Source organism: Salmo trutta, chromosome 37 (genome assembly GCF_901001165.1).
Source record: "Salmo trutta chromosome 37, fSalTru1.1, whole genome shotgun sequence".
In the NCBI taxonomy this organism is placed as follows: Eukaryota; Metazoa; Chordata; class Actinopteri; order Salmoniformes; family Salmonidae; genus Salmo; species Salmo trutta.
The window spans coordinates 19,027,491-19,055,091 of record NC_042993.1 but is presented as its reverse complement, the minus strand read 5'-3'; the positions used below and the strand labels follow the sequence as shown (position 1 = coordinate 19,055,091).

The window sequence follows — 27,601 nt, the reverse complement described above, 5'->3', positions numbered from 1 at the left end:
GCAACTTTTCAACTACTTACTACTTTTTAGCTACTTTGTAACTACTCAGCATATTTGTTAACCCTTCCCCTAACCAACATCTGCTGTTGACGCCAGCGGCAAGGAGTCCCGCATTGGCTCATGTTGACGCAGAGTTTTTGTTTTGTTTAGCATGTGCGTGCGTGCGTGGCGTGGCATGCGCGTCTCTTTCCGCATCGGAATATTTGAGATCCACCCGTTTCTTCCCCCTTACGCGTTTTGGAACAATCACAGAGCTACACCCCGATTAAAAGAAACTCCCTCTGCTTTCAATGAAATCTCTAGGGGCTGAGTTTAATGGCCTTGAAAAATTATCTGGGAAAGAATTTCTGTTTTAAGAGCGGGGAAAAAACGCAACACTGCATGTGCGCAATCTGCAACAATGAACAGAGGTCAGAAAATCGGCTGGATTTAGTTTGGTAAATAGTGCTATAACGGTGAGTCATAACATATTCAACTCGACCGGGATAAGACAATACATTCACTCATATTTTCCTCTCAGGAAAACCCATATGAAAAAACAGACACTGGAATGCAAAACCATACATAGTACAGGCCTGTTGGAAAGGTGTCAATCCAGAAATGTGGCAACAATGAGTGGGTCTATATTTTGCATAGGCCTATCCAGTTGTCATCATGGTCCAATAAAGAAAATGTATGAGAAATATATTTTCTCCATCACATGCTGTTAAACCCAAGTTGCCCCGGCAACACATAAGTAATCAAACAAAAACATTTCACAAGCTGAAGGATAGGAAAAGAAGGAGGAGGACTGGAGACTTGAGGAGAGAAGTTTTATTCATGTAGAAGATTTACTCATGTAGTCTTTTCATGAGAAAGCGAAATGGCCATTTTACAAAGATTCAAAATATTTGTTGAATGTAGTCATTTCTGTAGCCTTCTGTTAACACTGATATTAAAATGAGATTTGTGTGCTTTGTACACATGCAGTAATACACTTGGTAATGACATGCTCTCCAGTGCACATTTATACTGGGAAAAAATAGAAATGCAACAATTTCTAAGATTTGACAGAGTTACAGTTCATATAAAGAAATCAGGCCATTTAAATAAATTCATTTGGCCCTAATCTATGGATTTTACATGACTGGGAATACAGATATGCATCTGTTGGTCACAGATACCTTAAAAAACAGGTAGGAGTGTGGATCGGAAAACCAGTCAGTATCTGTCGTGACCACCATTTGCCTCATGCATCACGACACATCTCCTTCACATTGATCAGGCTGTTGATTGTGGAATGTTATCCCAGTTGCTGGATATTGGCGGGAACTTGAACACGCTGTCGTACACGTCGATCCAGAGCATCCCAAACCTGCTCAGTGGGTGACATTTCTAGTGAGTAGGCAGGCCATGAAAGAACTGGGACATTTTCAGCTTACAGGAATTGTGTACACATCCTTGTGACATGGGGCAGTGCAGTATCATGTTAAAACGTGAAGTAATGGCGGAGGATGAATGGTACGACAATGGGCCTCAGGCTCTCATCACAGTGTCTATGTGCATTCATATTGCCATCGATAAAATGCAATTGTGTTCCTGCTGTTATGCCTGCTTATACCATAACCCCACCAACATCATGGGGCACTCTGTTCACAGAGTTGACTCAGCAAACCGATCGCCAACACAAAGCCATACACGTGGTCTGCGGTTGTGAGGCCAGTTGGACGTACTGCCAAATTATCTAAAATGACAATGGAGGTGGCTTATGGTAGAGAAAATAACATTCAGTTATCTGGCAACAGCTCTGGTGGACATTCCTGTAGTCATCATTCCAATTGCACGATCCCTTAAAATTTGAGACATCTGTGGCATTGTGTTGTGGGACAAAACGGCACCTTTTATTGTCCCCAGCACAAGGTAGACCTGTGTAATGTTTAATCAGCTTCTTGATATGCCACACCTGTCAGGTGAATGGATTATCTTGGCAAAGGAGAAATGCTCACTAATAAGGATGTAAGCAAATGTGCACAAAACATCTGAGAGAAATACACTTTTTTTGTGTGCATGGGATCTTTTATTTCAGCTTTTATTTCAGCTCATGAAACATGGGACCAACACTTGACATGTTATGTTTATATTTTTGTACAGTTTTGTTACAAAGGTTTTGTGCTACTTTAAATAACAACATTAATTTATTTAACTGTTATTTCAATTATTAACCATGTTTGCATCCACAGTTTTTATGCAAGTAAAGTTATACTATACATAAAAAATCATAACAGCTGTGATGGAAAAAGGAAGTTTCAGTAAAATTGTATAAATGCCAACAGATAATTTCTTCATTAGACATGGTGGGTCTGTAAAATTAATAATGTGAGAAATTGTGGTGGAAACGCATTTTGGTGCAAATATTGATTTAATAACAATTATTTTGAAGTATAATTGGAGTCACGCTTTGATATGGTGTGTGGTTCTCCCACTAAGGACTTGCGAAACCATGCAGTCTATTTGGTAGGCTACAGATGAAATACAGTGGGGGAAAAAAGTATTTGATCCCCTGCTGATTTTGTACGTTTGCCCACTTGCAAAGAAATGATCAGTCTATAATTTTAATAGTAGGTTTATTTGAACAGTGAGAGACAGAATAACAACAAAACAATCCAGAAAAACACATGTCAAAAATGTTATAAAATGATTTGCATTTTAATGAGGGAAATAAGTATTTGACCCCTCTGCAAAACATGACTTAGTACTTGGTGGCAAAACCCTTGTTGGCAATCACAGAGGTCAGACGTTTCTTGTAGTTGGCCACCAGGTTTGCACACATCTCAGGAGGGATTTTGTCCCACTCCCCTTTGCAGATCTTCTCCGAGTCATTAAGGTTTCGAGGCTGACGTTTGGCAACTCGAACCTTCAGCTCCCTCCACAGATTTTCTATGGGATTAAGGTCTGGAGACTGGCTAGGCCACTCTAGGACCTTAATGTGCTTCTTCTTGAGCCACTCCTTTGTTGCCTTGGCCGTGTGTTTTGGGTCATTGTCATGCTGGAATACCCATCCACGACCCATTTTCAATGCCCTGGCTGAGGGAAGGAGGTTCTCACCCAAGATTTGACAGTACATGGCCCCGTCCATCGTCCCTTTGATGCGGTGAAGTTGTCCTGTCCCCTTAGCAGAAAAACACCCCCAAAGCATAATGTTTCCACCTCCATGTTTGACAGTGGAGATGGTGTTCTTGGGGTCATAGGCAGCATTCCTCCTCCTCCAAACACGGCGAGTTGAGTTGATGTCAAAGAGCTCCATTTTGGTCTCATCTGACCACAACACTTTCACCCAGTTATCCTCTGAGTCATTCAGATGTTCATTGGCAAACTTCAGACGGGCATGTATATGTATTCTTGAGCAGGGAGACCTTGCGGGCATTGCAGGATTTCAGTCCTTCACGGCGTGGTGTGTAACCAATTGTTTTCTTGGTGACTATGGTCCCAGCTGCCTTGAGATCATTGACAAGATCCTCCGGTGTAGTTCTGGGCTGATTCCTTACCGTTCTCATGATCATTGCAACTCCACGAGGTGAGATCTTGCATGGAGCCCCAGGCCAAGGGAGATTGACAGTTCTTTTGTGTTTCTTCCATTTGCGAATAATCGCACCAAATGTTGTCACCTTCTCACCAAGCTGCTTGGCGATGGTCTTGTAGCCCATTCCAGCCTTGTGTAGGTCTACAATCTTGTCCCTGACATCCTTGGAGAGCTCTTTGGTCTTGGCCATGGTGGAGAGTTTGGAATCTGATTGATTGATTGCTTCTGTGGACAGGTCTTTTTTACAGGTAACAAGCTGCGGTTAGGAGCACTCCCTTTAAGAGTGTGCTCCTAATCTCAGCTCGTTACCTGTATAAAAGACACCTGGGAGCCAGAAATCTTTCTGATTGAGAGGGGGTCAAATACTTATTTCCCTCATTAAAATGCAAATCAATTTTTAACATTTCTGACATGCGTTTTTCAGGATATTTTTGTTGTTATTCTGTCTCTCGCTGTTCAAATAAACCTACCATTAAAATTATAGGCTGATCCTTTCTTTGTCAGTGGGAAAACGTACAAAATCAGCAGGGGATCAAATACTTTTTTCCCTCACTGTAAGTTATGATCAACTTCACAGGGTGGTGAAAGTGTGTGGTGATCTTGATTCTCCTTTTCAAGAAATGTCAAGGGTCTTATTCTGGTGACATGATCAAAGCTTGACTGCCGTTAGAGAAATAGAAATTAAGGCAGTTATACAATTTTAAAAACATTATTATACATTTGCAGATTTCACAACACACTGTATGCCCTCAGGCCCCTACTCCGCCACTACCACATAACAACAATACAAAATCTATGTGTATGTGTGTGTCTAGTGCGTATGTTATCGTTTGTGTATATGCATGTGTCTCTGCCTATGTTTGTGTTGCTTCATAGTCCCCCTTGTTCCATAAGGTGTATTTTATTTATTTTTTTGTATCACATTTTACTGATGGATCAGTTATTTGATGTGGAATAGAGTTCCATGTAGTCATGGCTCTATGTAGTACTGTGCGCCTCCCAAAGTCTGTTCTGGACTTGGGGACTGTGAAGAGACCTCATGTGGCATGTCTTGTGGGGTATGCATGGGTGTCCAAGCTGTGCGCCAGTTGTTGAAACATATCAATACCTCTCACAAATACAAGTAGTGATGAAGTCAATCTCCACTTTCAGCCAGGATAGATTGACATGCATATGATTAATTTTAGCTCTCTGTATACATCCTAGGGACAGCCGTGCTGCCTTGTTCTGACCCAATTGCAATTTTCCTAAGTCCCTTTTTTGTGGCACCTGACCACACGACTGAACAGTAGTTCAGGTGTGACAAAACTAGGGACTGTAGGACCTGCCTTGTTTTTAGTGCTGTTAAGAAGGTAGCGCAGCAATTGTTGTATCAATATGTTTTGACCATGACAGTTTACAATCCAGGGTTACTCCAAGCAGTTTAGTCACCTCAACTTGCTGAATTTCCACACTATTTATTACAAGATTTAGTTCAGGCTTAGGGTTTAGTGAATGATTTGTCCCAAATACAGTGCTTTTCGTTTAATAAATATTTAGGACTAACTTATTCCTTGCCACCCAGTCTGAAGCTAACTGCAGCGCTTTGTTAAGTGTTGCAGTCATTTCAGTTGCTGTAGTAGCTGACGTGTATAGTGTTGAGTCATCCGCATACATAGACACACTGGCTTTTCTCAAAGCCACTGGCATGTCATTAGTAAAGATTGAAAAAAGTAAGGGGCCTGGACCTCTTTCTGGGATTCACCCACAAACAGGACCAAGCCTGGCCTGCTGAGGAGTGACGGACTCCATCCTAGCTGGAGGGGTGCTCTCATCTTATCTACGAACATAGACAGGGCTCTAACTCCTCTAGCTCCACAATGAAATAGGGTGCAGGCCAGGCAACAGGCTGTTAGCCAGCCTGCCAGCTTAGTGGAGTCTGCCACTAGCACAGTTAGCGTAGTCAGCTCAGCTTTCCCCATTGAGACCGTGTCTGTGCCTCGATCTTGGTTGGGCAAAATTAAAAATGGCGGTGTTCGCTTCAGTAATCTTACTAGTATAAAGACCTCCTCCATTCCTGCCATTATTGAAAGAGATTGTGATCCTTCACATCTCAAAATTGGGTTACTTAATGTTAGATCCCTCACTTCCAAGGCAGTTATAGTCAATGAACTAATCACTGATCATAATCTTGATGTGATTGGCCTGACTGAAACATGGCTTAAGCCTGATGAATTTACTGTGTTAAATGAGGCCTCACCCCCTGGTTACACTAGTGACCAAACCCCCCGTGCATCCGGCAAAGGCGGAGGTGTTGCTAACATTTACGATAGCAAATTTCAATTTACAAAAAAAAAAACAATGACGTTTTCGTCTTTTGAGCTTCTAGTCATGAAATCTATGCAGCCTACTCAATCACTTTTTATAGCTACTGTTTACAGGCCTCCTGGGCCATATGCAGTGTTCCTTACTGAGTTCCCTGAATTCCTATCGGATCTTGTAGTCATAGCAGATAATATTCTAATTTTTGGTGACTTTAACATTCACATGGAAAAGTCCACAGACCCACTCCAAAAGGCTTTCGGAGCCATCATCGACTCAGTGGGTTTTGTCCAACATGTCTCTGGACCTACTCACTGCCACAGTCATACTCTGGACCTAGTTTTGTCCCATGGAATAAATGTTGTGGATCTTAATGTTTTTCCTCATAATCCTGGATTATCGGACCACCATTTTATTGCGTTTACAATTGCGACAAATAATCTGCTCAGACCCCAACCAAGGAAGATTAAAAGTCGTGCTATAAATTCTCAGACAACCCAAAGATTCCTTGATGCCCTTCCAGACTCCCTCTGCCTACCCAAGGACGTCAGAGGACAAGAATCAGTTAACCACCTAACCGAGGAACTCAATTCAACCTTGCGCAATACCCTAGATGCAGTTGCACCCCTAAAAATTAAAAACATCTGTCATAAGAAACTAGCTCCCTGGTATACAGAAAATACACGAGCTCTGAAGCAAGCTTCCAGAAAATTGGAACGGAAATGGCGTGTTTCAGACATAAGGAAGTGGATGGCTGCAAATTTTCTACTTTTAAACTCGGACAAAACAGAGATGCTTGTCCTAGGTCCCAAGAAACAAAGAGATCTCTGTTGAATCTGACAATTAATCTGGATGGTTGTACAGTCGTCTCAAATAAAACTGTGAAGGACCTCGGCGTTACTCTGGACCCTGATCTCTCTTTTGAAGAACATATCAAGACTGCTTCAAGGACAGCTTTTTTCCATCTACGTAACATTGCAAAAATCAGAAACTTTCTGTCCAAAAATGACGCAGAAAAATTAATCCATGCTTTTGTTACTTCTAGGCTCGACTACTGCAATGCTCTACTTTCTGGCTACCCGGATAAAGCACTAAACAAACTTCAGTTAGTGCTAAATACGGCTGCTAGAATCCTGACTAGAACCAAAAAATTTGATCATATTACTCCAGTGCTAGCTTCCCTACACTGGCTTCCTGTTAAGGCAAGGGCTGATTTCAAGGTTTTACTGCTAACCTACAAAGCATTACATGGGCTTGCTCCTACCTATCTTTCCGATTTGGTCCTGCCGTACATACCTACACGTACGCTACGGTCACAAGACGCAGGCCTCCTAATTGTCCCTAGAATTTCTAAGCAAACGGCTGGAGGTAGGGCTTTCTCCTATAGAGCTCCATTTTTATGGAATGGTCTGCCTACCCATGTGAGAGACGCAGACTCAGTCTCAACCTTTAAGTCTTTACTGAAGACTTATCTCTTCAGTAGGTCCTATGATTAAGTATAGTCTGGCCCAGGAGTGTGAAGGTGAACGGAAAGGCTGGAGCAACGAACCGCCCTTGCTGTCTCTGCCTTGTCGGTTCCCCTCTTCCCACTGGGATTCTCTGCCTCTAACCCTTTTACAGGGGCTGAGTCACTGACTTACTGGTGTTCTTCCATGCCGTCCATGGGAGGGGTGCGTCACTTGAGTAGGTTGAGCCACTGACGTGGTCTTCCTGTCTGGGTTGGCGCCCCCCCCTTGGGTTGTGCCGTGGCGGACATCTTTGTGGGCTATACTCGGCCTTGTCTTCGGACGGTAAGTTGGTGGTTGTAGATATCCCTCTAGTGGTGTGGGGGCTGTGCTTTGGCAAAGTGGGTGGGGTTATATCCTGCCTGTTTGGCCCTGTCCGGGGGTATCATCGGATGGGGCCACAGTGTCTTCTGATCCCTCCTGTCTCAGCCTCCAGTATTTATGCTGCAGTAGTTTATGTGTCGGGGGGCTAGGGTCAGTCTGTTACATCTGGAGTATTCTCTTGTCTTATCCGGTGTCCTGTGTGAATGTAAATATGCTCTCTCTAATTCTCTCTTTCTTTCTTTCTTTCTTTCTCTCGGAGGACCTGAGCCCTAGGACTACCTGGCATGATGACTCCTTGCTGTCCCCAGTCCACCTGGCCATGCTGCTGCTCCAGTTTCAACTGTTCTGCCTGCGGCTACGGAACCCTGACCTGTTCACCGGACGTGCTTGTTGCACCCTCGACAATTACTATGATTATTATTATTTGACCATGCTGGTCATTTACGAACATTTTAACATCTTGACCATGTTCTGTTATAATATCCACCCGGCACAGCCAGAAGAGGACTGGCCACCCCTCATAGCCTGGTTCCTCTCTAGGTTTCTTCCTAGGTTTTTGGCCTTTCTCAGGAGTTTTTCCTAGGGAGTTTTTCCCAGCCACCATGCTTCTTTCACATGCATTGCTTGCTGTTTGGGGTTTTAGGCTGGGTTTCTGTACAGCACTTTGAGATTTCAGCTGATGTACGAAGGGCTATATAAATAAATTTGATTTGATTTGATTTTGATTTGGACAGCTGCCCTGGGGAAATCCTGATTCTACCTGGATTATGTTGGAGAGGCTTCCATTAAAGAACACCCTCTGTGTTCTGTTAGACAGGTAACTCTTTATCCACAATATAACAAGGAGTGTAAAGCAGTAACACATACGTTTTTCCAGTAGCAGACTATGATCGATAATCTCAAAAGTCGCACTGAAGTCAAACAAAACAGCCCACACAATCTTTTCATCATCAGTTTCTCTCAGCCAATCATCAGTCATTTGTGCAAGTGCTGTGCTTGTTGAATGTCCTTCCCTATAAGTGTGCTGAAAGTCTGTTGTCAATTTGTTTACTGTAAAATAACATTGTCTATGGTCAAACACGATTTATTCCAAAAGTTTCCCAAGGGTTGGTAACAGGTTGATTGGTTGGCTATTTGAGACAGTAAAGGGGGCTTTACTATTCTTACACTTTCTAGAAGGCTTAAATTAAAAATATGGCAAATAGGAGTGGCAATATCATCTGCTATTATCCTCAGTAATTTTCCATCCAAGTTGTCAGACCCCAGTGGCTTGTCATTGTTGATAAACAAAAATAATTGAATCACCTCTTCCACAATTTCTTTATGGAATTCAAAATTACAATGCTTGTCTTTCATCATTTGGTCAGATATACTTGGATGTGAAGTGTCAGCGTTTGTTGCTGGCATGTCATGCCAAAGTTTGCTAATCATGCCAATGAAAAAATCATTAAAGTAGTTGGCAATATCAGTCGATTTTGTGATGAATGAGCCATCTGATTCAATGAATGATGGAGCTGAGTTTGACTTTTTTTTCCCAAAAATGTAATTTAAGGTGCTCTAAAGCTTTTTACTATCATTCTTTATGTCATTTATCTTTGTTTCATAGTGTAGTTTCTTCTTCTTTTAATTCAGTTTAGTCACATGATTTCTCAATTTGCAATACGTTTGCCAATCGTTTGTTCAGCCAGACTTATTTGCCATTCCTTTTGCCTCATCCCTCTCAACCATACAATTCCTCATCAATCCATGGGGATTTAACAATTTTTACAGTAATTTTCTTAATGGTGGCATGCTTATTAGTAACTGGAATAAGCAATTTCATAAATGTGTCAAGTGCAGCATCTGTTTGCTCCTCGATATACCCCACGGACCAACAGATATTCTTTACATCAACAACATAGGAATCACTGCAAAACTTCTTGTATGACCTTTTGTACACTATATTAGGCCCAGACTTTTTTTTACTTTGGTTTTCCTAGATATGGCTACTATATTGTGATCACTACATCCAATGGATCTGGATACTGCTTTCAAGCACATTTCTGCAGCATTAGTAAACATATGATCAATAGATATTGATGATTTAATTCCTGTGCTGTTTGTAACTACCCTGGTAGGTTGACTGATAACCTGAACCAGGTTGCAGGCCCTGGTCACAGTTTGAAGCTTTTTCTTGAGTTTGCAGCTTGATGAAAGCCAGTTAATATTTAAATCACCCATAAAATATACTTCACTCTTGATATCACATACATTATCAAGCATTTCACACATGTTATCCAGATACTGACGGTTAGCACTTGGTGGTCTATAGCAGATTCTCACAAGAATGGACTTTAGGTGAGGCAGATTAACCTGTAGCCATATTACTTCAAAAGGATATAACATAAGATCCTCTCTAAGCTTTACATGAACGTGGTTCTGAATATACATTTATATATTTTTTTACATTTTAGTCATTTTAGCAGACACTCTTATCCAGAGTGACTTACAGTAGTGAGTGCATACATTTCATGCATTCTTTAAAAAAAAAATTGTACTGGCCCCCCGTGGGAATCGAACCCACGGGGGGTGGGTTCGATGGCGTTGCAAACACCATGCTCTACCAACTGAGCCACAGGGAAGACCTATAAACAGCAACACCTCCACCATTTGCATTTCTGTATTTTCTGTCAATGTTTTAACCTTGAATTGCTACCAAAGGTATTATATATTATAAGTGAGTTTCAGAGATAGTCAGAATATGAATGTCATCTGTTACTAGCAAATTATTGATTTCATGAACCTTGTTGCTTAAGCTACATATGTTAACATGGGCTATTTTGAGCACTTTTCTGGGATGCTTACTATTTTTCATTGCTTTACTGGGAAGCTTAGGACAGAAGTAGATATGCTCACGTTATTTACGTTAGTGCAGGGTGAGCTGCACACAGTGGACTTCCTACTAGGGCACACCACCTCAGTGCTAACATTATAAATCTGGTTCATAGGCACATGATTACTGCATACAATAGCTGTTGGATCAGTAGAGGCATTCAGCACAGTTAGAGGGACATCAATTAGGCTACTTACATTGTGTCTACCAACGCCCCTAGTATAATGTGCATTTGCTGAAGCATTATGACAACTCAATGTCACAATGATAGGGATAAGATGAGTTGGGCTTGGGTCATTGATAAGTCATTGTCTCAACACAGCCTTATAATTCTGTGAAAGGATCCAGGATCTCAAATGATTTGGGTGGATCCCATCCTCCTTATAAAACGTGTTTTGTTTCCAAAAGGTATCGAAATTGTCAACAAAAGTTACACCCATTGAGCTGCAATAATCACGTAGCCAGTTGTGAGGATAAATAATCCTGCTAAAGCGTTCAATGCCACGATTCAGAGAGGACACAGGGCCAGATATGATGGATCTTTTATTAGTGTCTAGCAGAGAGTCAATCAGCTCTTTAAAATCCAGTTTCAACTGTTCAGAGCTGCCCTTCATAATGTCATTAAACCCCACATGTACTACGATAGAATCGATTTCCATGTCCTGACGTAGTACATTCGGGAGCAGCTTAGTAATGTCAATTTCTTGAGCTCCGGGATAGGACATTACAGGCAGGGCTTTATCTGCAAGCTGTTGGCTAGATCGCTGTTGGACGACCAGAGTAGGCTATACACATTTGCTGTTTCAAATCAAATCAAATGTATTTATATAGCCCTTCTTACATCAGCTGATATCTCAAAGTGCTGTACAGAAACCCAGCCTAAAACCCCAAACAGCAAGCAATGCAGGTGTAGAAGCACGGGGGCTAGGAAAAACTCCCTAGAAAGTCCAAAACCTAGGAAGAAACCTAGAGAGGAACCAGGCTATGAGGGGTGGCAAGTCCTCTTCTGGCTGTGCCGGGTAGAGATTATAACAGCACATGGCCTAGATGTTCAAATGTTCATAAATGACCAGCATGGTCAAATAATAATAATCATAGTAGTTGTCGAGGGTGCAACAAGTCAGTAACACAAGAGTAAGTGTCAGTTGGCTTTTTCATAGCCGATCTTTGAGAGTATCTCTACCGCTCCTGCTGTCTCTAGAGAGCTGAAAACAGCAGGTCTGGGACAGGTAGCACGTCCGGTGAATAGGTCAGGTTTCCAGCAGGTCTGGGACAGCAGGTCTGGGACAGGTAGCACGTCCGGTGAACAGGTCAGGGTTCCATAGCTGCAGGCAGAACAGTTGGAACTGGAGCACCAGCACGGCCAGGTGAACTGGGGACAGCAAGGAGTCATCAAGCCAGGTAGTCCTGAGGCATGGTGCTAGGGCTCAGGTCCTCCGAGAGAGAGAAAGAAAGAAAGAGAAAGAGAGAATTAGAGAGAGCATATTTAAATTCACACAGGACACCGGAAAAGACAAGAGAAATACTCCAGATGTAACAGACTGACCCTAGCCCCCTGACACATAAACTACTGCAGCATAAATACTGGAGGCTGAGACAGGAGGGGTCAGGAGACACAGTGGCCTCATCCGATGAAACCCCCGGACAGGGCCAAACAGGTAGGATATAACCCCACCCACTTTGCCAAAGCACAGCCTCCACACCACTGGAGGGATATCTCCAACCACCAACATACCATCCCGGGACAAGGCCGAGTATAGCCCACAAAGATCTCCGCCACGGCACAGCCCAAAGGGGGGCGCCAACCCAGACAGGAAGACCACGTCAGTGACTCAACCCACTCAAGTGACGCACCCCTCCCAGGGACGGCATGGAAGAACACCAGTAAGCCAGTGACTCAGCCCCCGTAATAGGGGTAGAGGCAGAGAATCCCAGTGGAAAGAGGCGAAACCGGCCAGGCAGAGACAGCAAGGGCGGTTCGTTGCAAGCCCATGTAATGCTTTGTAGGTTAGCAGTAAAACCTTGAAATCAGCCCTTGCCTTAACAGAAAGCCAGTGTAGGGAGGCTAGCACTGGAGTAATATGATCACATTTTTTGGTTCTAGTCAGGATTCTAGCAGCCGTGTTTAGCACTAACCGAAGTTTATTTAGTGCTTTATCCGGGTATCCGGAAAGTAGAGCATTGCAGTAGTCCAACCTAGAAGTAACAAAGGCATGGATTAATTTTTCTGCGTCAGTTTTTGGACAGAAAGTTTCTGATTTATGCAATCTTACGTAGATGGAAAAAAGCTGTCCTTGAAACAGTCTTGATATGTTCTTCAAAAGAGAAATCAGGGTCCAGAGTAACGCCGATGTCCTTCACAGTTTTATTTGAGACGACTGTACAACTATCCAGATTAATTGTCAGATTCAACAGAAGATCTCTTTGTTTCTTGGGACCTAGAACAAGAATCTCTGTTTTGTCCGAGTTTAAGAGTAGAACGTTTGCAGCCATCCACTTCCTTATGTCTGAGACACAGGCTTCTAGCGAGGGCAATTTTGGGGCTTCAACATGTTTCATTGAAATGTACAGCTGTGTGTCATCCGCATAGCAGTGAAATTTAACATTATGTTTTCGAATGACGTCCCCAAGAGGTAAAATATATAGTGAAAACAATAGTGGTCCTAAAACGGAAACCTTGAGGAACACTGAAATTTACAGTTGATTTGTCAGAGGACAAACCATTCACAGAGACAAACTGATATCTTTCCGACAGATAAGACCTAAACCAGGCCAGAACTTGTCCATGTAGACCAATTTGGGTTTCCAATCTCTCCAAAAGAATGTGGTGATCGATGGTATCAAAAGCAGCACTAAGATCTAGGAGCACGAGGACAGACGCAGAACCTCGGTCTGACGTCATTAAAAGGTCATTTACCACCTTCACAAGTGCAGTCTCAGTGCTATGATGGGGTCTAAAACCAGACTGAAGCGTTTCGTATACATTGTTTGTCTTCAGGAAGGCAGTGAGTTGCTGCGCAACAGCTTTAAAACATTTTTTTGAGAGGAATGGAAGATTCGATATAGGCCGATAGTTTTTTATAATTTCTGGGTCAAGATTTGGCTTTTTCAAGAGAGGCTTTATTACTGCCTCTTTTAGTGAGTTTGGTACACATCCGGTGGATAGAGAGCCGTTTATTATGTTCAACATAGGAGGGCCAAGCACAGAAAGCAGCTCTTTCAGTAGTTTAGTTGGAATAGGGTCCAGTATGCAGCTTGAAGGTTTATAGGCCATGATTATTTTCATCATTGTGTCAAGAGATATAGTACTAAAACACTTTAGTGTCTCCCTTGATCCTAGGTTCTGGCAGAGTTGTGCAGACTCAGGACAACGGAGCTTTGGAGGAATACGCAGATTTAAAGAGGAGTCCGTAATTTGCTTTCTAATGATCATGATCTTTTCCTCAAAGAAAGTTCATGAATTCATCACTGCTGAGTGAGAGCCATCCTCTCTTGGGGAATGCTGCTTTTTAGTTAACTTTGCGACAGTATCACAAATACATTTTGGATTGTTCTTATTTTCCTCAATTGTTTAATGCAAAGGTTTTTGTGACAGACTATTGGTAGAGTTGAAAATGCGATGGAAACACATTGAACTTTAGATTTGGCCTACAAATGAATATAACCCCTCTATGGAAAGATGAGACTCTCATGAACAGGATGGTGTTCTCAGTTTTGCTCTTCAACCCCTTGTCTCATAGTATCCCATACAAATGAATGGAAGTATGGAGGTAGTTTGTGCCAAAAAGTTAAGGAGTGTCCAAAAAAATATAAATTCCTGAGCTTTCTTCTATCTCCTAGATATAGGACAGACACTTCAAAACCTTATTCCTTATTATTTATTTATGGACTGTCTATTTGCCATTTATGAATGTGTTATTCAATGCTTTTCTATGGCCTATAGTATTTACATTTTTATCAACAACCAAAAAATATTTATTATTTTGATAGGCCACCTAAAGGGGTCCTAAAATGTAAAATCAAATAGCTAAATGATCTATGGTATGACCATCTTAAAACAATTCCAGATGTTAGCTTAGTAGAACTTAGCCTACAATCATGGAAACACATGTGAACCATTTTATGACATCTTGTTTGTTTTTCTGTTTTGTTCTTCGTTCCTTCCCCTCTTATCTTAATGCCCTGGGAGGATAGTCTGATATGTTTGAAGTACATCGCCTACTTAAGGCTATATGCCCCTCAAACTCAACTCTGGACCTCGAAGCCAGTTCTACCTGCGTTCATTCATTGTTCCCTTCTAATCAGGGACATATTTAGACCTGGGACACCAGGTGGGTGCAATTAATTATCAGCTAGAACAGAAAACCAGCAGGCTCCGGACATCATAGGGTAAGAGTTGAATACCCCTGCTATACCTTAAACAAAGGAAATAACTTTATATCAGATTAATTACTATATAGACTACCGGCACAGCCTATATTATGTCTGTATAACATGAGAATTGAGAAAGTTGGACACACCGCACGCCTCAGTTTATAGCAGGCGAATGAACTCCCTCGCTCACTGTCACATCCACTTTGCGCGGACGAGGTACTTGGCTGGAGCGCGCCCGTAAGAAGCCAGTCGTCATTTGTAACTGCTCTTAAACCTACATTCTGCGGTCAACTCAGCCTGCAGACTTATTTTTGTTCACTTTGAAATTAAGCTCCATTCATCAACATCAAACGGGACTCTCGGCGGATAGTTATTTACTCCTGTTGACTTTCTTGTCAACTTTCACAAACCGTTTCTTGGGACATGGGTGCGAGGCGCGATGTGACAACTTTTCTGGCTCTATCCACATTTCTATTCGTTGCAACATGTGAGCCAATGGATCAGCAAGATATGCAAGGTAAAATAAATAATACTAACGAACTCATAGTAGTGCGCATTTTGTGAATAATCTAATTAAATTATGGGGAAGTGTGTTTTTTCGAAATGAATTGATGCAGACAGTTAGTTCAAACAAGCTCGCATTTTTGGTCTGGACTTCACTTTGTTGTGCCATAGACACACATAAACTCGAGATGGTTATTATAATCCTGAAAATATTAGTTACAACTGTAATAATATTTAAAATGAAGTGTCTGCGCGCCCTACAACCATTTCTAACTCGAGAACACTCCACACACAGGGCGCAAAGTTTGTCTCTCACCTTTATGGCTTGAAATGTTCTGTTTTATCTCTAGGCTACTTTCTATCATCTGTTGTCTCATTCATCTTGGTTATGTTGGTCTTGTTTCACTGCTGGTTAATTAGGTTATTTATTTTCCATTTCATACACAAATAATATTTTATATTATTTCTAATTGATATTTCCTCTTTCTTTTCTTTCTTTTTGAGATGACCAGTTTTTTCCTTCCACATGTCATAACTGATCATGTCTCCTCCACTTGTATTCTTTCTGACATAGACAGGAACAGAGAAAGTGCTAAGCCAACTATTTTAGGAGTTCCTTGGCTGACTTTCCCCCTATTCCCCTCTTTCCCCCTTGAGTGCTCACAGCCTGCTTGTGGCAGAAATCCTGACCATTGCCAAACCCCATTGTCCAAACCAGTGTGTGAATGGGTGAGGATGTGTCAGAAATAATAGCAGAGAGAAAAGGAGGAAGGGGAAAGCCTTCTTACTAAGAGCCAGAAAGCAGCCAGCAGTCCTGCTCCTTTTATTCCTCTCTCTTTTGTTTTCTCCTGGGTTTTAATATCCAGCAATGTGTCCGCATGGGCTTTGACTTTTGGCACTATGAAGTTCTCTGTGATAATGTTCAGGAATGCCACTGCTAAAATTGATGGAAGTAAATTAATTCTGTATTGGTGCACAATCTAGGAAAGACAACAAAGACAGAGGGAAATTCAAAGTCATAGGAAGAGAAAGCAAATTTAAAAATACATGTAAGAAAATAGTTGATATGTGCTATGTATTTGTACCTACAATGTCATAACACCGTACTATCTGCCTATTAAACGGACATGTAATCTATAGATTGGGACTATGTTTTTGTGAAATAAAATAACTTGTAAAACTTGTTTCTTAACAAGTCTTCATAAGGGATGTGGTTCTAATAAGAGTCAGAGTTGCTATTGTTAATTTGGATGTTGCTTCAGAGATGTCAACTAGTCACTCAACAGGTGTCCTCATTTACCTGGGCAAGGGTCAAAGGTGAAGCGTCATCATGGGACTGGATGAGAGCCTTTGATCAGGGAAAATGGTAGATAGATACCCTTTCTCTTCTTCATTATCAATCTCTGTCATTCTCTCCTTCATTCTCTCTCTCTCTCTCTCCCCACCCCCTCTCCAGTCATTGACATGCTAACCCTGGACTCCAAGACCAGTGTGTCTGCGGTGGAGAAGGTGACAGGTGCCATGAGTGTGCTCAGTGACATCTACATTGTGTCCACATTCCGCCTGCCTCCCAAGATGGGAGGGGTGCTGCTGGGCCTCTACAGCAAAGAGGGGAACAAGAAGTACCTGGAGCTGGCCATCATGGGAAAGATCAACAAAGGTACTTAGATACTGTCACTCTCACCAACTGACTAAATCAGAATGAACTATTTCCCAGTTTCTCTGTGACGGAGCATACAACTAACTCAGTCTCAAACCACCTTTAGTATTTAAAAGTGTTCACATGAATATCAATCTGTCCATCAAGTTTCCCTTTTTCCATCCACCTTTTTTGTATCCGTTTGACTTTTCTCTCCTTGTTCTTCGTTTGCTGTTATTAGTTACCTGTCCATGTTCAGTAAATCCCTAAATTTTAGTTTTTCTCCCCCATTTACCCTCTCTCGTAGCTCTGGTGCGTTACGTGAGGGAGGATGGCAAAATTCACACAGTGAACCTCCAGAGCACAAACCTGGCTGATGGTCGCACACACTCCATTATTCTCCGAATCGGAGGCCTGCGCAGAGACAACCTACACCTGGAGCTCTACGTCAATTGTCGATTGGCTGACTCCAGCCAGGGCCTCCCTCCATTGGTCCCTCTCCCCGCGGAGAAGGTGGAGATTCGTAATGGCTTCAAGGCCTACGCAAGGCTACAGGTGACAAGGAGCACTGAATCTGACACTAAGTCCCAAGTAAATCCCATGCCCCTTTAGCTAGGGGCCAGGGCTTCATCTCAATAGCCCAACGTGGCTTGCTCTCCTCATCTCCTATCCTCAATCTGCACTTATTTAAAACACAGGGTGAAGCGATATGGTGGATGCCTACTGGAAATTAGCTTTCACCTGTCAAGGTCTTTCACATCAGTGTAGTTGAAGTGCAGCAGACGAGGAGTGGAGGCAACTTTTTATTGAGAGGTGGTCCTCTTTGACTACCTTTAACCATAGCAACAGCTGTCATATCTAATCATATCATATCATAGCAGCTCAACCACAGCATGGTGTGATCCAAGCTTCTCCCATTACAGGGTGCTGTGGAGTCCCTCAAAATGGCGCTAGGGGGCAGTGTGGCCAAAGCAGGTACCCTGACAGACTGTCCATTCCAGGGGGATTCATCAGTCTACAGCACAGGTGTGTCCAAAATCACTATATGACTTTACAAGATGAAGTCTGTTATGAAAATGGTTAATCAGATGTGTATCCTGAACATGTTTCAACCAAAAGTCCTTTTCCTCTTCTTACAGTCGGTGCGACTGCAGAAGTGAACTCCATTCTAGGTGAGTGTATCCAAATGTCTCTTTTCAAGAATACAGTGAAATCAATGTCTTATGGAAATGTGTGTTGGCTTTACTTGACAATGATTGGGCATTCTGTGGGTATTGTATGTCAGGAGACCACACAAAGGCTCTGATTGGTCAGCTGATCATCTTTAACCAGATCCTAGGAGAGCTGCGAGAGGACATCAGAGAGCAGGTGGGTTGTGTGTGTGTGTGTGTGTGTGTGTGTTTGTACAAGTGTATGCATGCAGCATGTATGTGTGTCTGCATACTTGTATGTGATTGTGCATTTTCATTGATGTCTCCAGGTGAAGGAGATGTCCCTGATTAGGAACACCATTCTGGAGTGCCAAGTGTGTGGTGAGTGAACAGCCATGGAAAAAAAACTATGTGTCCTGAAAAATTTGACCCATCCCTCATGTTCCCTGTTCTTGTCTTGCTCTTAAATACAAAACCTAAACCAACAGTGTGTTGACCTCCAGGCTTCCACGACCCTCGTTCCCGCTGCTCCCCCAACCCCTGTTTTAAGGGCCTGTCCTGCATGGAAACCTTTGACTACCCAGGGTACCGCTGTGGTCCCTGCCCGGAGGGCATGATGGGGAACGGAACCCACTGCCAAGACATTGATGAGGTATGACACAATAACAGACAGGAAATGGAAATTAGTCTGGCTGGGTTTTAAATTGTGTTTTTTACACTGCCTCAAGCTCACAGTTGAATGAATGTGAATTGACAAGGCTTTTAGGGTGACAGCTAAGCTGTTGTCAAAATAGACCGCGTCACTTCAAGTACTGTACTCAGCACAGCTCTTATTTCAAAGAGCCCCTACTATACCACTTATCTCTGTCTATTTGTCTCTGGTCTCCCCCACGCTCTCTGTTCTCTCTCTATTTCTATTCTCTGTCTCTCTAACTTGTCTCAGTGTTCCATAGCCCAGCCCTGCTACTCTCCAGGTGCGTGTATAAACACAGTGAAGGGTTTCAGCTGTGAGCTCTGTCCCCCTGGTCTCTGGGGCCCACCCCTCTTTGGGGTCGGATTGGAGTACGCCAACCACCACAAGCAGGTACACACACACACACACACACACTATCACTTTTTTCCTTACTGACATAATCCATAATCCCCTATTGTTTTATTTCTTCCTCACACACCTTGCTGTGGTTTTGTCTACAGGAGTGTGCAGACATCGATGAGTGTATTGAAGTTGCCAACGCCTGTGTGCCCCACTCCATGTGTACCAACACCATCGTAAGTAGAAACCTTTTTCAAATGTGTTTATTACAATGTATGTACAGCGTCAAATCTTCACAAACGAGACATCGCTCTCTTGTGATCATGTGAGAGTACTGTCGAGCCGCTGTGTAGTAAAGCTGTTCTCTCTCCCTTGCTCCTCTCTCACCCCCAATCTCTCCTCTCTCGCCCCTGCTCCTCTCACTCTATCCCACCTCTCCTTCTCTCTCCCCCGTCCTCCTCTCTCTCTCTCTCTCTCTCTCTCTCCCACCTCTCCATCTCTCTTTCTCTCCCAGGGCTCGTTCAGGTGTGGTGGCTGTAAGGTGGGTTACTTGGGGAACCAGACAGTGGGCTGCGTGCCCCGTAGGTCCTGTGCCACACTCAGCTTTAACCCCTGTGATACCAACGCCCACTGCATCATAGAGAGGAACGGAGAGGTGTCCTGTGCGGTAAGCAACAGTGGTCTTTTACTACCTTTGCCCTTTTGGACAGGAACAAAGGAGCCACACTAACCTATACTGCCAGCCTCAGTATACTACTTTATAGATGTACTTTAGGTTTGGTTGAAAATGCTCTCCTTTCTTCCATTCTCCAGTGCAACATTGGCTGGGCCGGTAACGGGAACACTTGTGGCACAGACACAGACATTGATGGATACCCAGACCGCTCTCTACCCTGTATGGACAATGACAAGCACTGTAAACAGGACAACTGTGTTTACACACCCAACTCAGGCCAGGAGGACGCAGACAACGACGGCATCGGAGACCAGTGTGACGAGGATGCAGATGGCGACGGCATCAAGAATGTGGAGGTGTGTGTGTTTCCATCTCAGACCCTCTGTGATAATTGTATCTGGGTGTATGTGTATGATTGTAATTCATTGTTTCTCATTTTTTCTCATGACCATAACTGTTATATTTTGCAGGATAACTGTCGACTAGAACCCAACAAAGATCAGCAGAACTCAGACACAGACTCTTTCGGTGACGCCTGTGACAACTGTCCCAATGTCCCTAACATTGACCAGAGGGATACAGACAGCAACGGGCAAGGAGACGCCTGTGACAATGACATAGATGGAGATGGTGTGTATTCACACAGGCGCGTGCGCACACACTCACACTTTCACTCACACACTCACACTTTCACTCACACACTCACACTTTCACTCACACACTCACTCACCCATAAACAGCAAGATGTCTGGGAGACAACTTTGTGGGCTGCAGTTGAAATTGACATTACACTCATTGCAACTAGGTGATGGCCCTCATGTCACACCCTGTCTTACCCTGGTGTTCAGGTATCCCCAACGTGCTGGACAACTGCCCCAAAGTCCCCAACCCCATGCAGACAGACAGGGACGGAGACGGGGTAGGAGACGCCTGCGACAGCTGCCCTGAGATCAGCAACCCCATGCAGGTAAAATAACCTTCACACACCCCCAACTCCCAAAATGTGGATCTACAGAAGATATTCAGCTTGGCTGAAACAGGGGTTTAGGCTGCTCATTTGTCTTGTCTTTGGTTTATTCTGAACCTCTCCCCCTAGACGGACATTGACAATGACCTGGTGGGGGATGTGTGTGACACTGACCAGGACACGTGAGTCTCTGACTTCAACATGCACGTACGCCTGCCCACACACAAACAAATACACATTGCACTCACACTGCTACAGCTGTCACACAGCGCTACACCTGCTGTGGCTAACACACACATACATACACCTGCTGTGGCTAACACACACATACATACACCTGCTGTGGCTAACACACACATACATACACCTGCTGCGCTCATATTCACAAAAACACACAGTCACTTTACACCTGTTGGGAATACAAATAGACACACTCACCTGCTGGGGCTTGTTTTTGTGCTGCAGTTGTTAGACCTTCCTGATGGTGTTTTTCTAGGTGATTAAAAAAACGCTAACTATTTCGGTACAAACAGAATTAGTAAACATAACATGACTTGGGCCAGGATTCAATGCAAGGCACACTATACCTGATTGTTAAAGGTAATGTACGATTGAGCCAACATGCGCAGCATTTACCATGAATGCGATCTCCATGAACGTTGTATAAAATGCCTAAGGCGCATTGTTGGTTGTCTAGTGCACTGCGCTAGAGTACGTCTTGAATTAAATCCCATCCTTTGAGTTGAACTGAATTCCAATGTGTCTATGTGTGTTCCAGGGATGGGGACGGTCACCAGGACTCCAGGGACAACTGCCCTGACCATCCCAACAGCTCCCAGCTGGACTCGGACAATGATGGCCTTGGGGACGACTGTGATGATGACGATGACAATGACGGATACCCAGACGTACAAGACAACTGCAGACTTATCACCAATCCCAACCAGAAAGATTCTAACAGTAACTAACTGTTATTAAAACTTGAACAGTGAACTATCCCTTTAAGAGTAATCAACCGTTAAAGGGATAGGTTCACTGTTCAAGTTTTAGCTTATTTTTACTTCTGCATTGCTAAATGCTTCAAAAGTGCCCCTCTGTCTTACTATGGCCATCTTCCTCTCCTCTTCCAGGTAACGGGGTGGGCGATGTGTGTGAGAACGACTTTGACAACGATTCAGTCTGGGATCTGATTGATGTGTGCCCTGAGAGTTCAGAGGTCACACTGACAGACTTCAGAGCCTATCAGACAGTCATTCTGGATCCAGAGGGCGATGCCCAGATTGATCCCAATTGGGTGGTGCTCAATCAGGTGACCCTTGACCTCTTTGGCTCAACACATGAACAACTTTGATCGTAGGCTGAAATATCCCTTTAAGGTTATCCTCCTACTCTGAAATCAGTTTACAAGGAGCACCATTATGGTTATTATAATTAGGCCTATGTTAGTGCATTGATTACAGTCTAAAGCCTGGTATATTGCATTGTGCATATTTGTCAAATTCTTATGGAATACTAAAAAATTAGGTGTGTGATTCATTGTGGATGCAGATTTTGATTTTAGCGAGTCCTCTTTTATTGCAGGGCATGGAAATAGTTCAGACCATGAACAGTGATCCTGGTTTAGCTGTGGGTAAGTTGATGTTATGGGTTATGTTTGTTACTTCTTGTCCTGGTCTTGTGATGTATGTACTCTAAATATAATTGCTCCTATTTAGGCCTACACAGTGATTTCATTATAGCAGTGTATTGAAAAGGTGCTGGAAAGAAATATATACATTTTTAAATTCCAATGAACTGAATTGACCTGACTCAACGTACTAACTTCCCCCAGGCTACACAGCGTTCAACGGGGTGGACTTTGAGGGCACCTTCCACATCAACACGGTGACGGACGACGACTATGCAGGCTTCATCTTCGGCTACCAGGACTCCTCTTCCTTCTACGTGGTGATGTGGAAACAGACAGAGCAGACCTACTGGCAGTCGACACCCTTCAGGGCCATGGCCCAACCTGGCCTGCAGCTCAAAGTGAGTGATGGGACACAAACACAGCAGCCTATAGGTGGTGCTACTGATAAGAACCTTGGCTGAATCGGGACACTTCCTGAGAATCACCTTCAGACAGACTCTGCTGTTGGATAGAAGTATAACAAAGCATGTTGTGGTGGCATTGTAAAAACCTTTGATAGTTATCCAGTTATAGTTATCCAGTGAAAAATAAAATAATCTACTACAGGGTTCAGAATATACAACAATCTCTGTCTGTCTGTCTGTCTGTCTGTCTGTCTGTCTGTCTGTCTGTCTGTCTGTCTGTCTGTCTGGTTCCCCTACAGGCAGTGAAGTCCCGTACAGGGCCTGGTGAGTACCTGCGTAACGCCCTGTGGCACACAGGGGACACCAACGAGGAGGTGAAGCTGCTGTGGTCGGACCCACGGAACGTTGGCTGGAGAGACAAGACATCTTACCGCTGGCAGCTCAGCCACAGGCCCCAGGTGGGCTACATCAGGTAGGCCACACCCCTCTTTCTCTCTTAGTTCTTTATTCTTTTTATTTTATTTTAATCTACTACTTTCTATTTGTAGCCAATGTTCAGTAATTGTTTTATTGTCAAAGTAATTTAGTACCTGCTTAACTATGTATCAGAATTCCATAGTTTTTTACTTAATCGGGGCAGATGGGTTCGATGGGTTTGCACTTGAAGCTGAGTTCATCCTCACTGGACAGAACACAGTTGTGGTACACAGCTGTGTGTGACCACTGTTGACCACTAGAGGGGGTTTACACTGCCTTGGCTTGGCTTGGATGATTAAAAAAGAAAAAGAAAGATGGCTGGTGGCAGTTTGGTGGACTTAGTGGCTATTCACCAATTTATACTCCATATTTTTTCCCTCCTAAACCTCTTTGTGACTTTTACAGAGAGACCGGCCCCCTGGCCCTCTATTGTCCCTGTTGCCATGTCAACCAAATCCTTGGCAAGAATTTTCTGAGTGCCCATTCATATGCAGATCCAGAGGAAACTACTGTAGAGTGGGGGGTCTGAGAGAGAGAAAGCGAGCGAGAGAGAGAAGGGGGGGAGAGGGAGAGAGCAGGGAGAGTATCAAAGTCAGAGAAATAAACAGAAAGATAAACAAGTGTGAGGGAGTCTGACTAGGGGCACTGAGAGTAACATAGCAGAGTAAGGAAAAATCTCAAGCAGATTGTCAAATTCTAGTGAAAGAGAAGAATCAGACGTCATATCCGAGGAACATTTTGCTTATGCAAATAGTTTAATAAACCAACTTTATTGGGTGGCATAAATACCACATTGTGCTCAACAAAGCATCAGCAAGACATTTTCAAAAGACACATTAATGTGAACCAACACCTGCGTTTGAGCATCTCTCAAAGCCCTCACATCTCTGGCCCATTATCAGTAACGATGTGTAGGTAAAATCACCGGGGAAGCCAAGCCAGAACAAAAAGCCATATTATGATTTGATAATTGCTTTATGTGCCCTATAACATGCCTTGACACCGTGATATAAAGGCCTAAGGCCGAGACAATAAGAAGACACAGCGGCAGAATAAATTCAACCACATATTTGTTTCATTACAAAACTGGAGAGCAACATCTGTCCGGTAAAGTCCACAAAACATATTGCATGTAACAAATAGTTACATGACCTACAGCATGGTCAAGCAAGGTAATGTTTCCGACATTTTTGGACAACTAAACACCTATTGATTTAGAACCACAGAGAGTTACCGGAAGTCGTAAAGAAAACAGGAGCTGCCTCCACTATTCCAGCACCATTTCAACTTCAACATTTCAACATCATCAAATCACCTCTGATTAGTCTAATACAGTGACAACTAAAAGATACCAAAAACGATTTAGTCCAATCAACGTAAGCTACATATGATGTGGCTGTCCATGGAACTGATTTCTGTATGTGTATGTATATTTGTGTGTGTTTGCATGCGTACAAGTAAAAAAAACTTGTTGACTCACCCTACTTGTAGAGAAACGCCAATGTCATCCTCCTCTTCTTTCATGTTGCCTAAACGACCTATGACTCCGTCATACAATACACACTTTTTGTTTTCCTTGCCATTTAGCCTAACCACCTTTCATGGGCAACGATGCACCAGGCCAGCATACTACATCTAGCTACTTGTTAACGTCCAGGGGCACAATGTATGAATTTATGGTTAGATCAGAATCGCTGTTGTAATCATTGGCCAGTATGGAGAATTAAGTAAAACTACAAGTCCAAATCCTTATCTCCATCCATTGCTAATTTTAGGAAAGGGACGGTTTTAGCAAGCTAGCCCCCGGAAGACAACAACACAAAGAGATGCAACAATTCATGTTTTTTTCTGTCAATAATAATGTTTGGCTTGTGATGTGATTAGTCTGAAGCCAAACCCAAACTGGTTTCCCTTGACACATTTTTTTTGTGCTCCAGGACCATTCAGAGCTGAGCTCACTCAGTTTAGCTCAACACTGATTGGCTATTATTATTTTTTATTTCTAATCACAATGGAGACCAAATGCTCGCTAGCTTCCCTTGCATTCAAAGCTACGGACGGGCAGCAACAATGTCATACTCTTTCTGACCAGACAGCGTCAGATAGATACGCTACACATACTGAGACAGAGGGACACTGTTACGTTAGATCCGATGCTTTGTCTGGTGAGATACATTCAGCCTGTTGCGAATTGAAGGAAATTTATGAAACACAGAAAGGCAAAAGATACATTATTTTGTATGTTTTTTTTCTTGGTCCATTTTTTGGGGGAAGCCTAGCTTCCCTTGGCATCCATGAATACAAGCCACTGCCCATTCTAAAAAAAAGTTGCCAGAGAAAAGGAGAGTTGGGGGTGGAGTTTGAGGTTGTGGAGGGAGGGGGGGGGTCTCTCCAGTGGGGTGCAGTGAGGGGAGAGTGGAGAGAGAGAGAGAAACATGTTTTTTAGAGGCAGGGAGGCCCTATTCAGACCCAAACAGAGAGACACCTGCTTTGTATGCTATGCAGAGGAGTCAATGGACCACTGCAGCGATGCACTACACTCGCTCAGGCAGCGACTGGGACAGGGACTGGGCCTGCTCTCTCTGTCTCTCTTTCTCTGTTCATCCAAATCACCCATTTTGAGTTCTGTGGTTACTTGCCACTGGGTTTTAGTTTGGTGGCACTTCATTTGACTAATCTCTTATATGACCACATGCCAACTACTACAGCTACCCACAACAATCACATGTTATAGGTATGTGACAGTGGTATAAAGAAGGGCAGTGTGAAGTTATAGGATGACTTTCATTTAGATAATTACTAGAGGGAACATTACTAGAAATGACAAGGGAATGTAAAGGTCCCCTGATTTGTGCATTGTCCCGTGCTCTGTGGCAGGGTGAAGTTATATGAGGGGACGGAGATTGTGGCTGATTCTGGCGTGGTGATTGACACTACCATGAGAGGCGGACGACTGGGGGTCTTCTGTTTCTCCCAAGAGAACATCATCTGGTCCAACCTGCGCTACCGCTGCAACGGTAAGACTCCGTTCTTCACATTGCTACTAACCACTAACGCTACTTGTACTGAACAACATAATGCTAGTGAACTAATTTACTTGTATGTTCTGCTTCATGTATCTGTTGTTTATTAGACACTGTTCCAGACGACTTCAACCCATATCGCAAACAGGTCCTGCTGCACATCAAGGTGTGAGAGGATTCGAGGATGTGTGAGTGCTGGGGCATGTAGATGAGTAACCTGTCCAGCACTGTCTCTCTACACACACACTCACACACACATTCACACACACACACTCTTACTGCCTCTCAGTACAGAATTTCAACTGCTGTTAAAATGTGTGTGACTGTGTCTGCCCATGAGTGAAAGGGGAGGGGTTTCAGAGTTGTAAAGGAGGAAGAAGTACCAATTTACAACATTGTTGTTATACCAGACTGGAAAAGCAAAAAGGTACTAGACTTTGGAAGAAAGTATACATGATAATTCATGAATGTAGGACTGTGTTACTTCTGGGTTTGAGTTACTGTCCTTGCCTTCAATTTCACTGTATGAACGGTGGTTGTGTGAATGACAGCGGTTAACCGCTGAGTTTGACTGTTGCGTTAGGTATGAGTGCTGTTGTTGCTTTGTGTTTGTGTATTTACAGCTATCATAGGAATAAATTGATTATATTTTGTGTTAAGACTGAACAGTTAAAGGATGTTTTTTTTATCTCTTATCTAACTGTAAAATAAAAAACATAAGCTAATGTTGCAGGGATGATGGGAATTTGAAATATACTATACATCCTCTGGATATGAAACTCCGGGTAACTCTGTCATGATCAGATAATGTTATCTCAGCAGCAAAATACAGATCTGTCACGAGACTGTAGACTTGCAGTTATTTAGCCATATTACTTTAAGCCTTTAATAGTGGAATTATGTCCCTAATTTGAATAAATGTGGATCTCTGTGGATTCTAGTGTATACTTTCCTGGACATCTGATTCTGTGCCCAGTAATTGAATATGAAATAAAGCCTTATTGGAAGTCATCTTTAACTGATTAATTAAACAGAAGCATAAACAAAGAGCAACCCAGTCTTTGTCCACAAAAAAATAATAAACAATTGAATTTCTTAAAAATATGTTTATTTGACCTTTGTGATTTTGTACACAACAAGAATGCTAATGACGATACTACAA

At 43.0% G+C, this 27,601-nt stretch overlaps 1 protein-coding gene across 2 annotated transcripts; it reads left to right on the top strand.

Annotated features, from left to right (window-relative positions):
* The first annotated feature begins 291 nt into the window (after positions 1-291).
* On the top strand, positions 292-27,541 carry LOC115176756 (thrombospondin-3a). 2 transcript variants are annotated; one of them, XM_029737029.1, is made up of 22 exons: positions 292-455; positions 16,896-17,099; positions 17,386-17,633; positions 18,002-18,104; positions 18,218-18,250; positions 18,364-18,446; positions 18,559-18,610; positions 18,733-18,881; positions 19,173-19,313; positions 19,424-19,498; positions 19,777-19,929; positions 20,076-20,294; positions 20,409-20,568; positions 20,787-20,905; positions 21,035-21,087; positions 21,684-21,865; positions 22,036-22,214; positions 22,487-22,535; positions 22,737-22,933; positions 23,239-23,411; positions 26,294-26,433; positions 26,550-27,541. In XM_029737029.1, the coding sequence occupies exons 2-22, from the start codon at positions 16,904-16,906 to the stop codon at positions 26,609-26,611; spliced, it is 2,766 nt and encodes a 921-aa protein (XP_029592889.1). In that variant the 5' UTR covers positions 292-455; positions 16,896-16,903; the 3' UTR covers positions 26,612-27,541. The 2 variants fall into 2 exon arrangements, with proteins under 2 accessions (XP_029592889.1, XP_029592888.1); XM_029737028.1 differs by lacking the exon at positions 292-455 and adding an exon at positions 15,141-15,452.
* Positions 27,542-27,601: the final 60 nt, after the last annotated feature.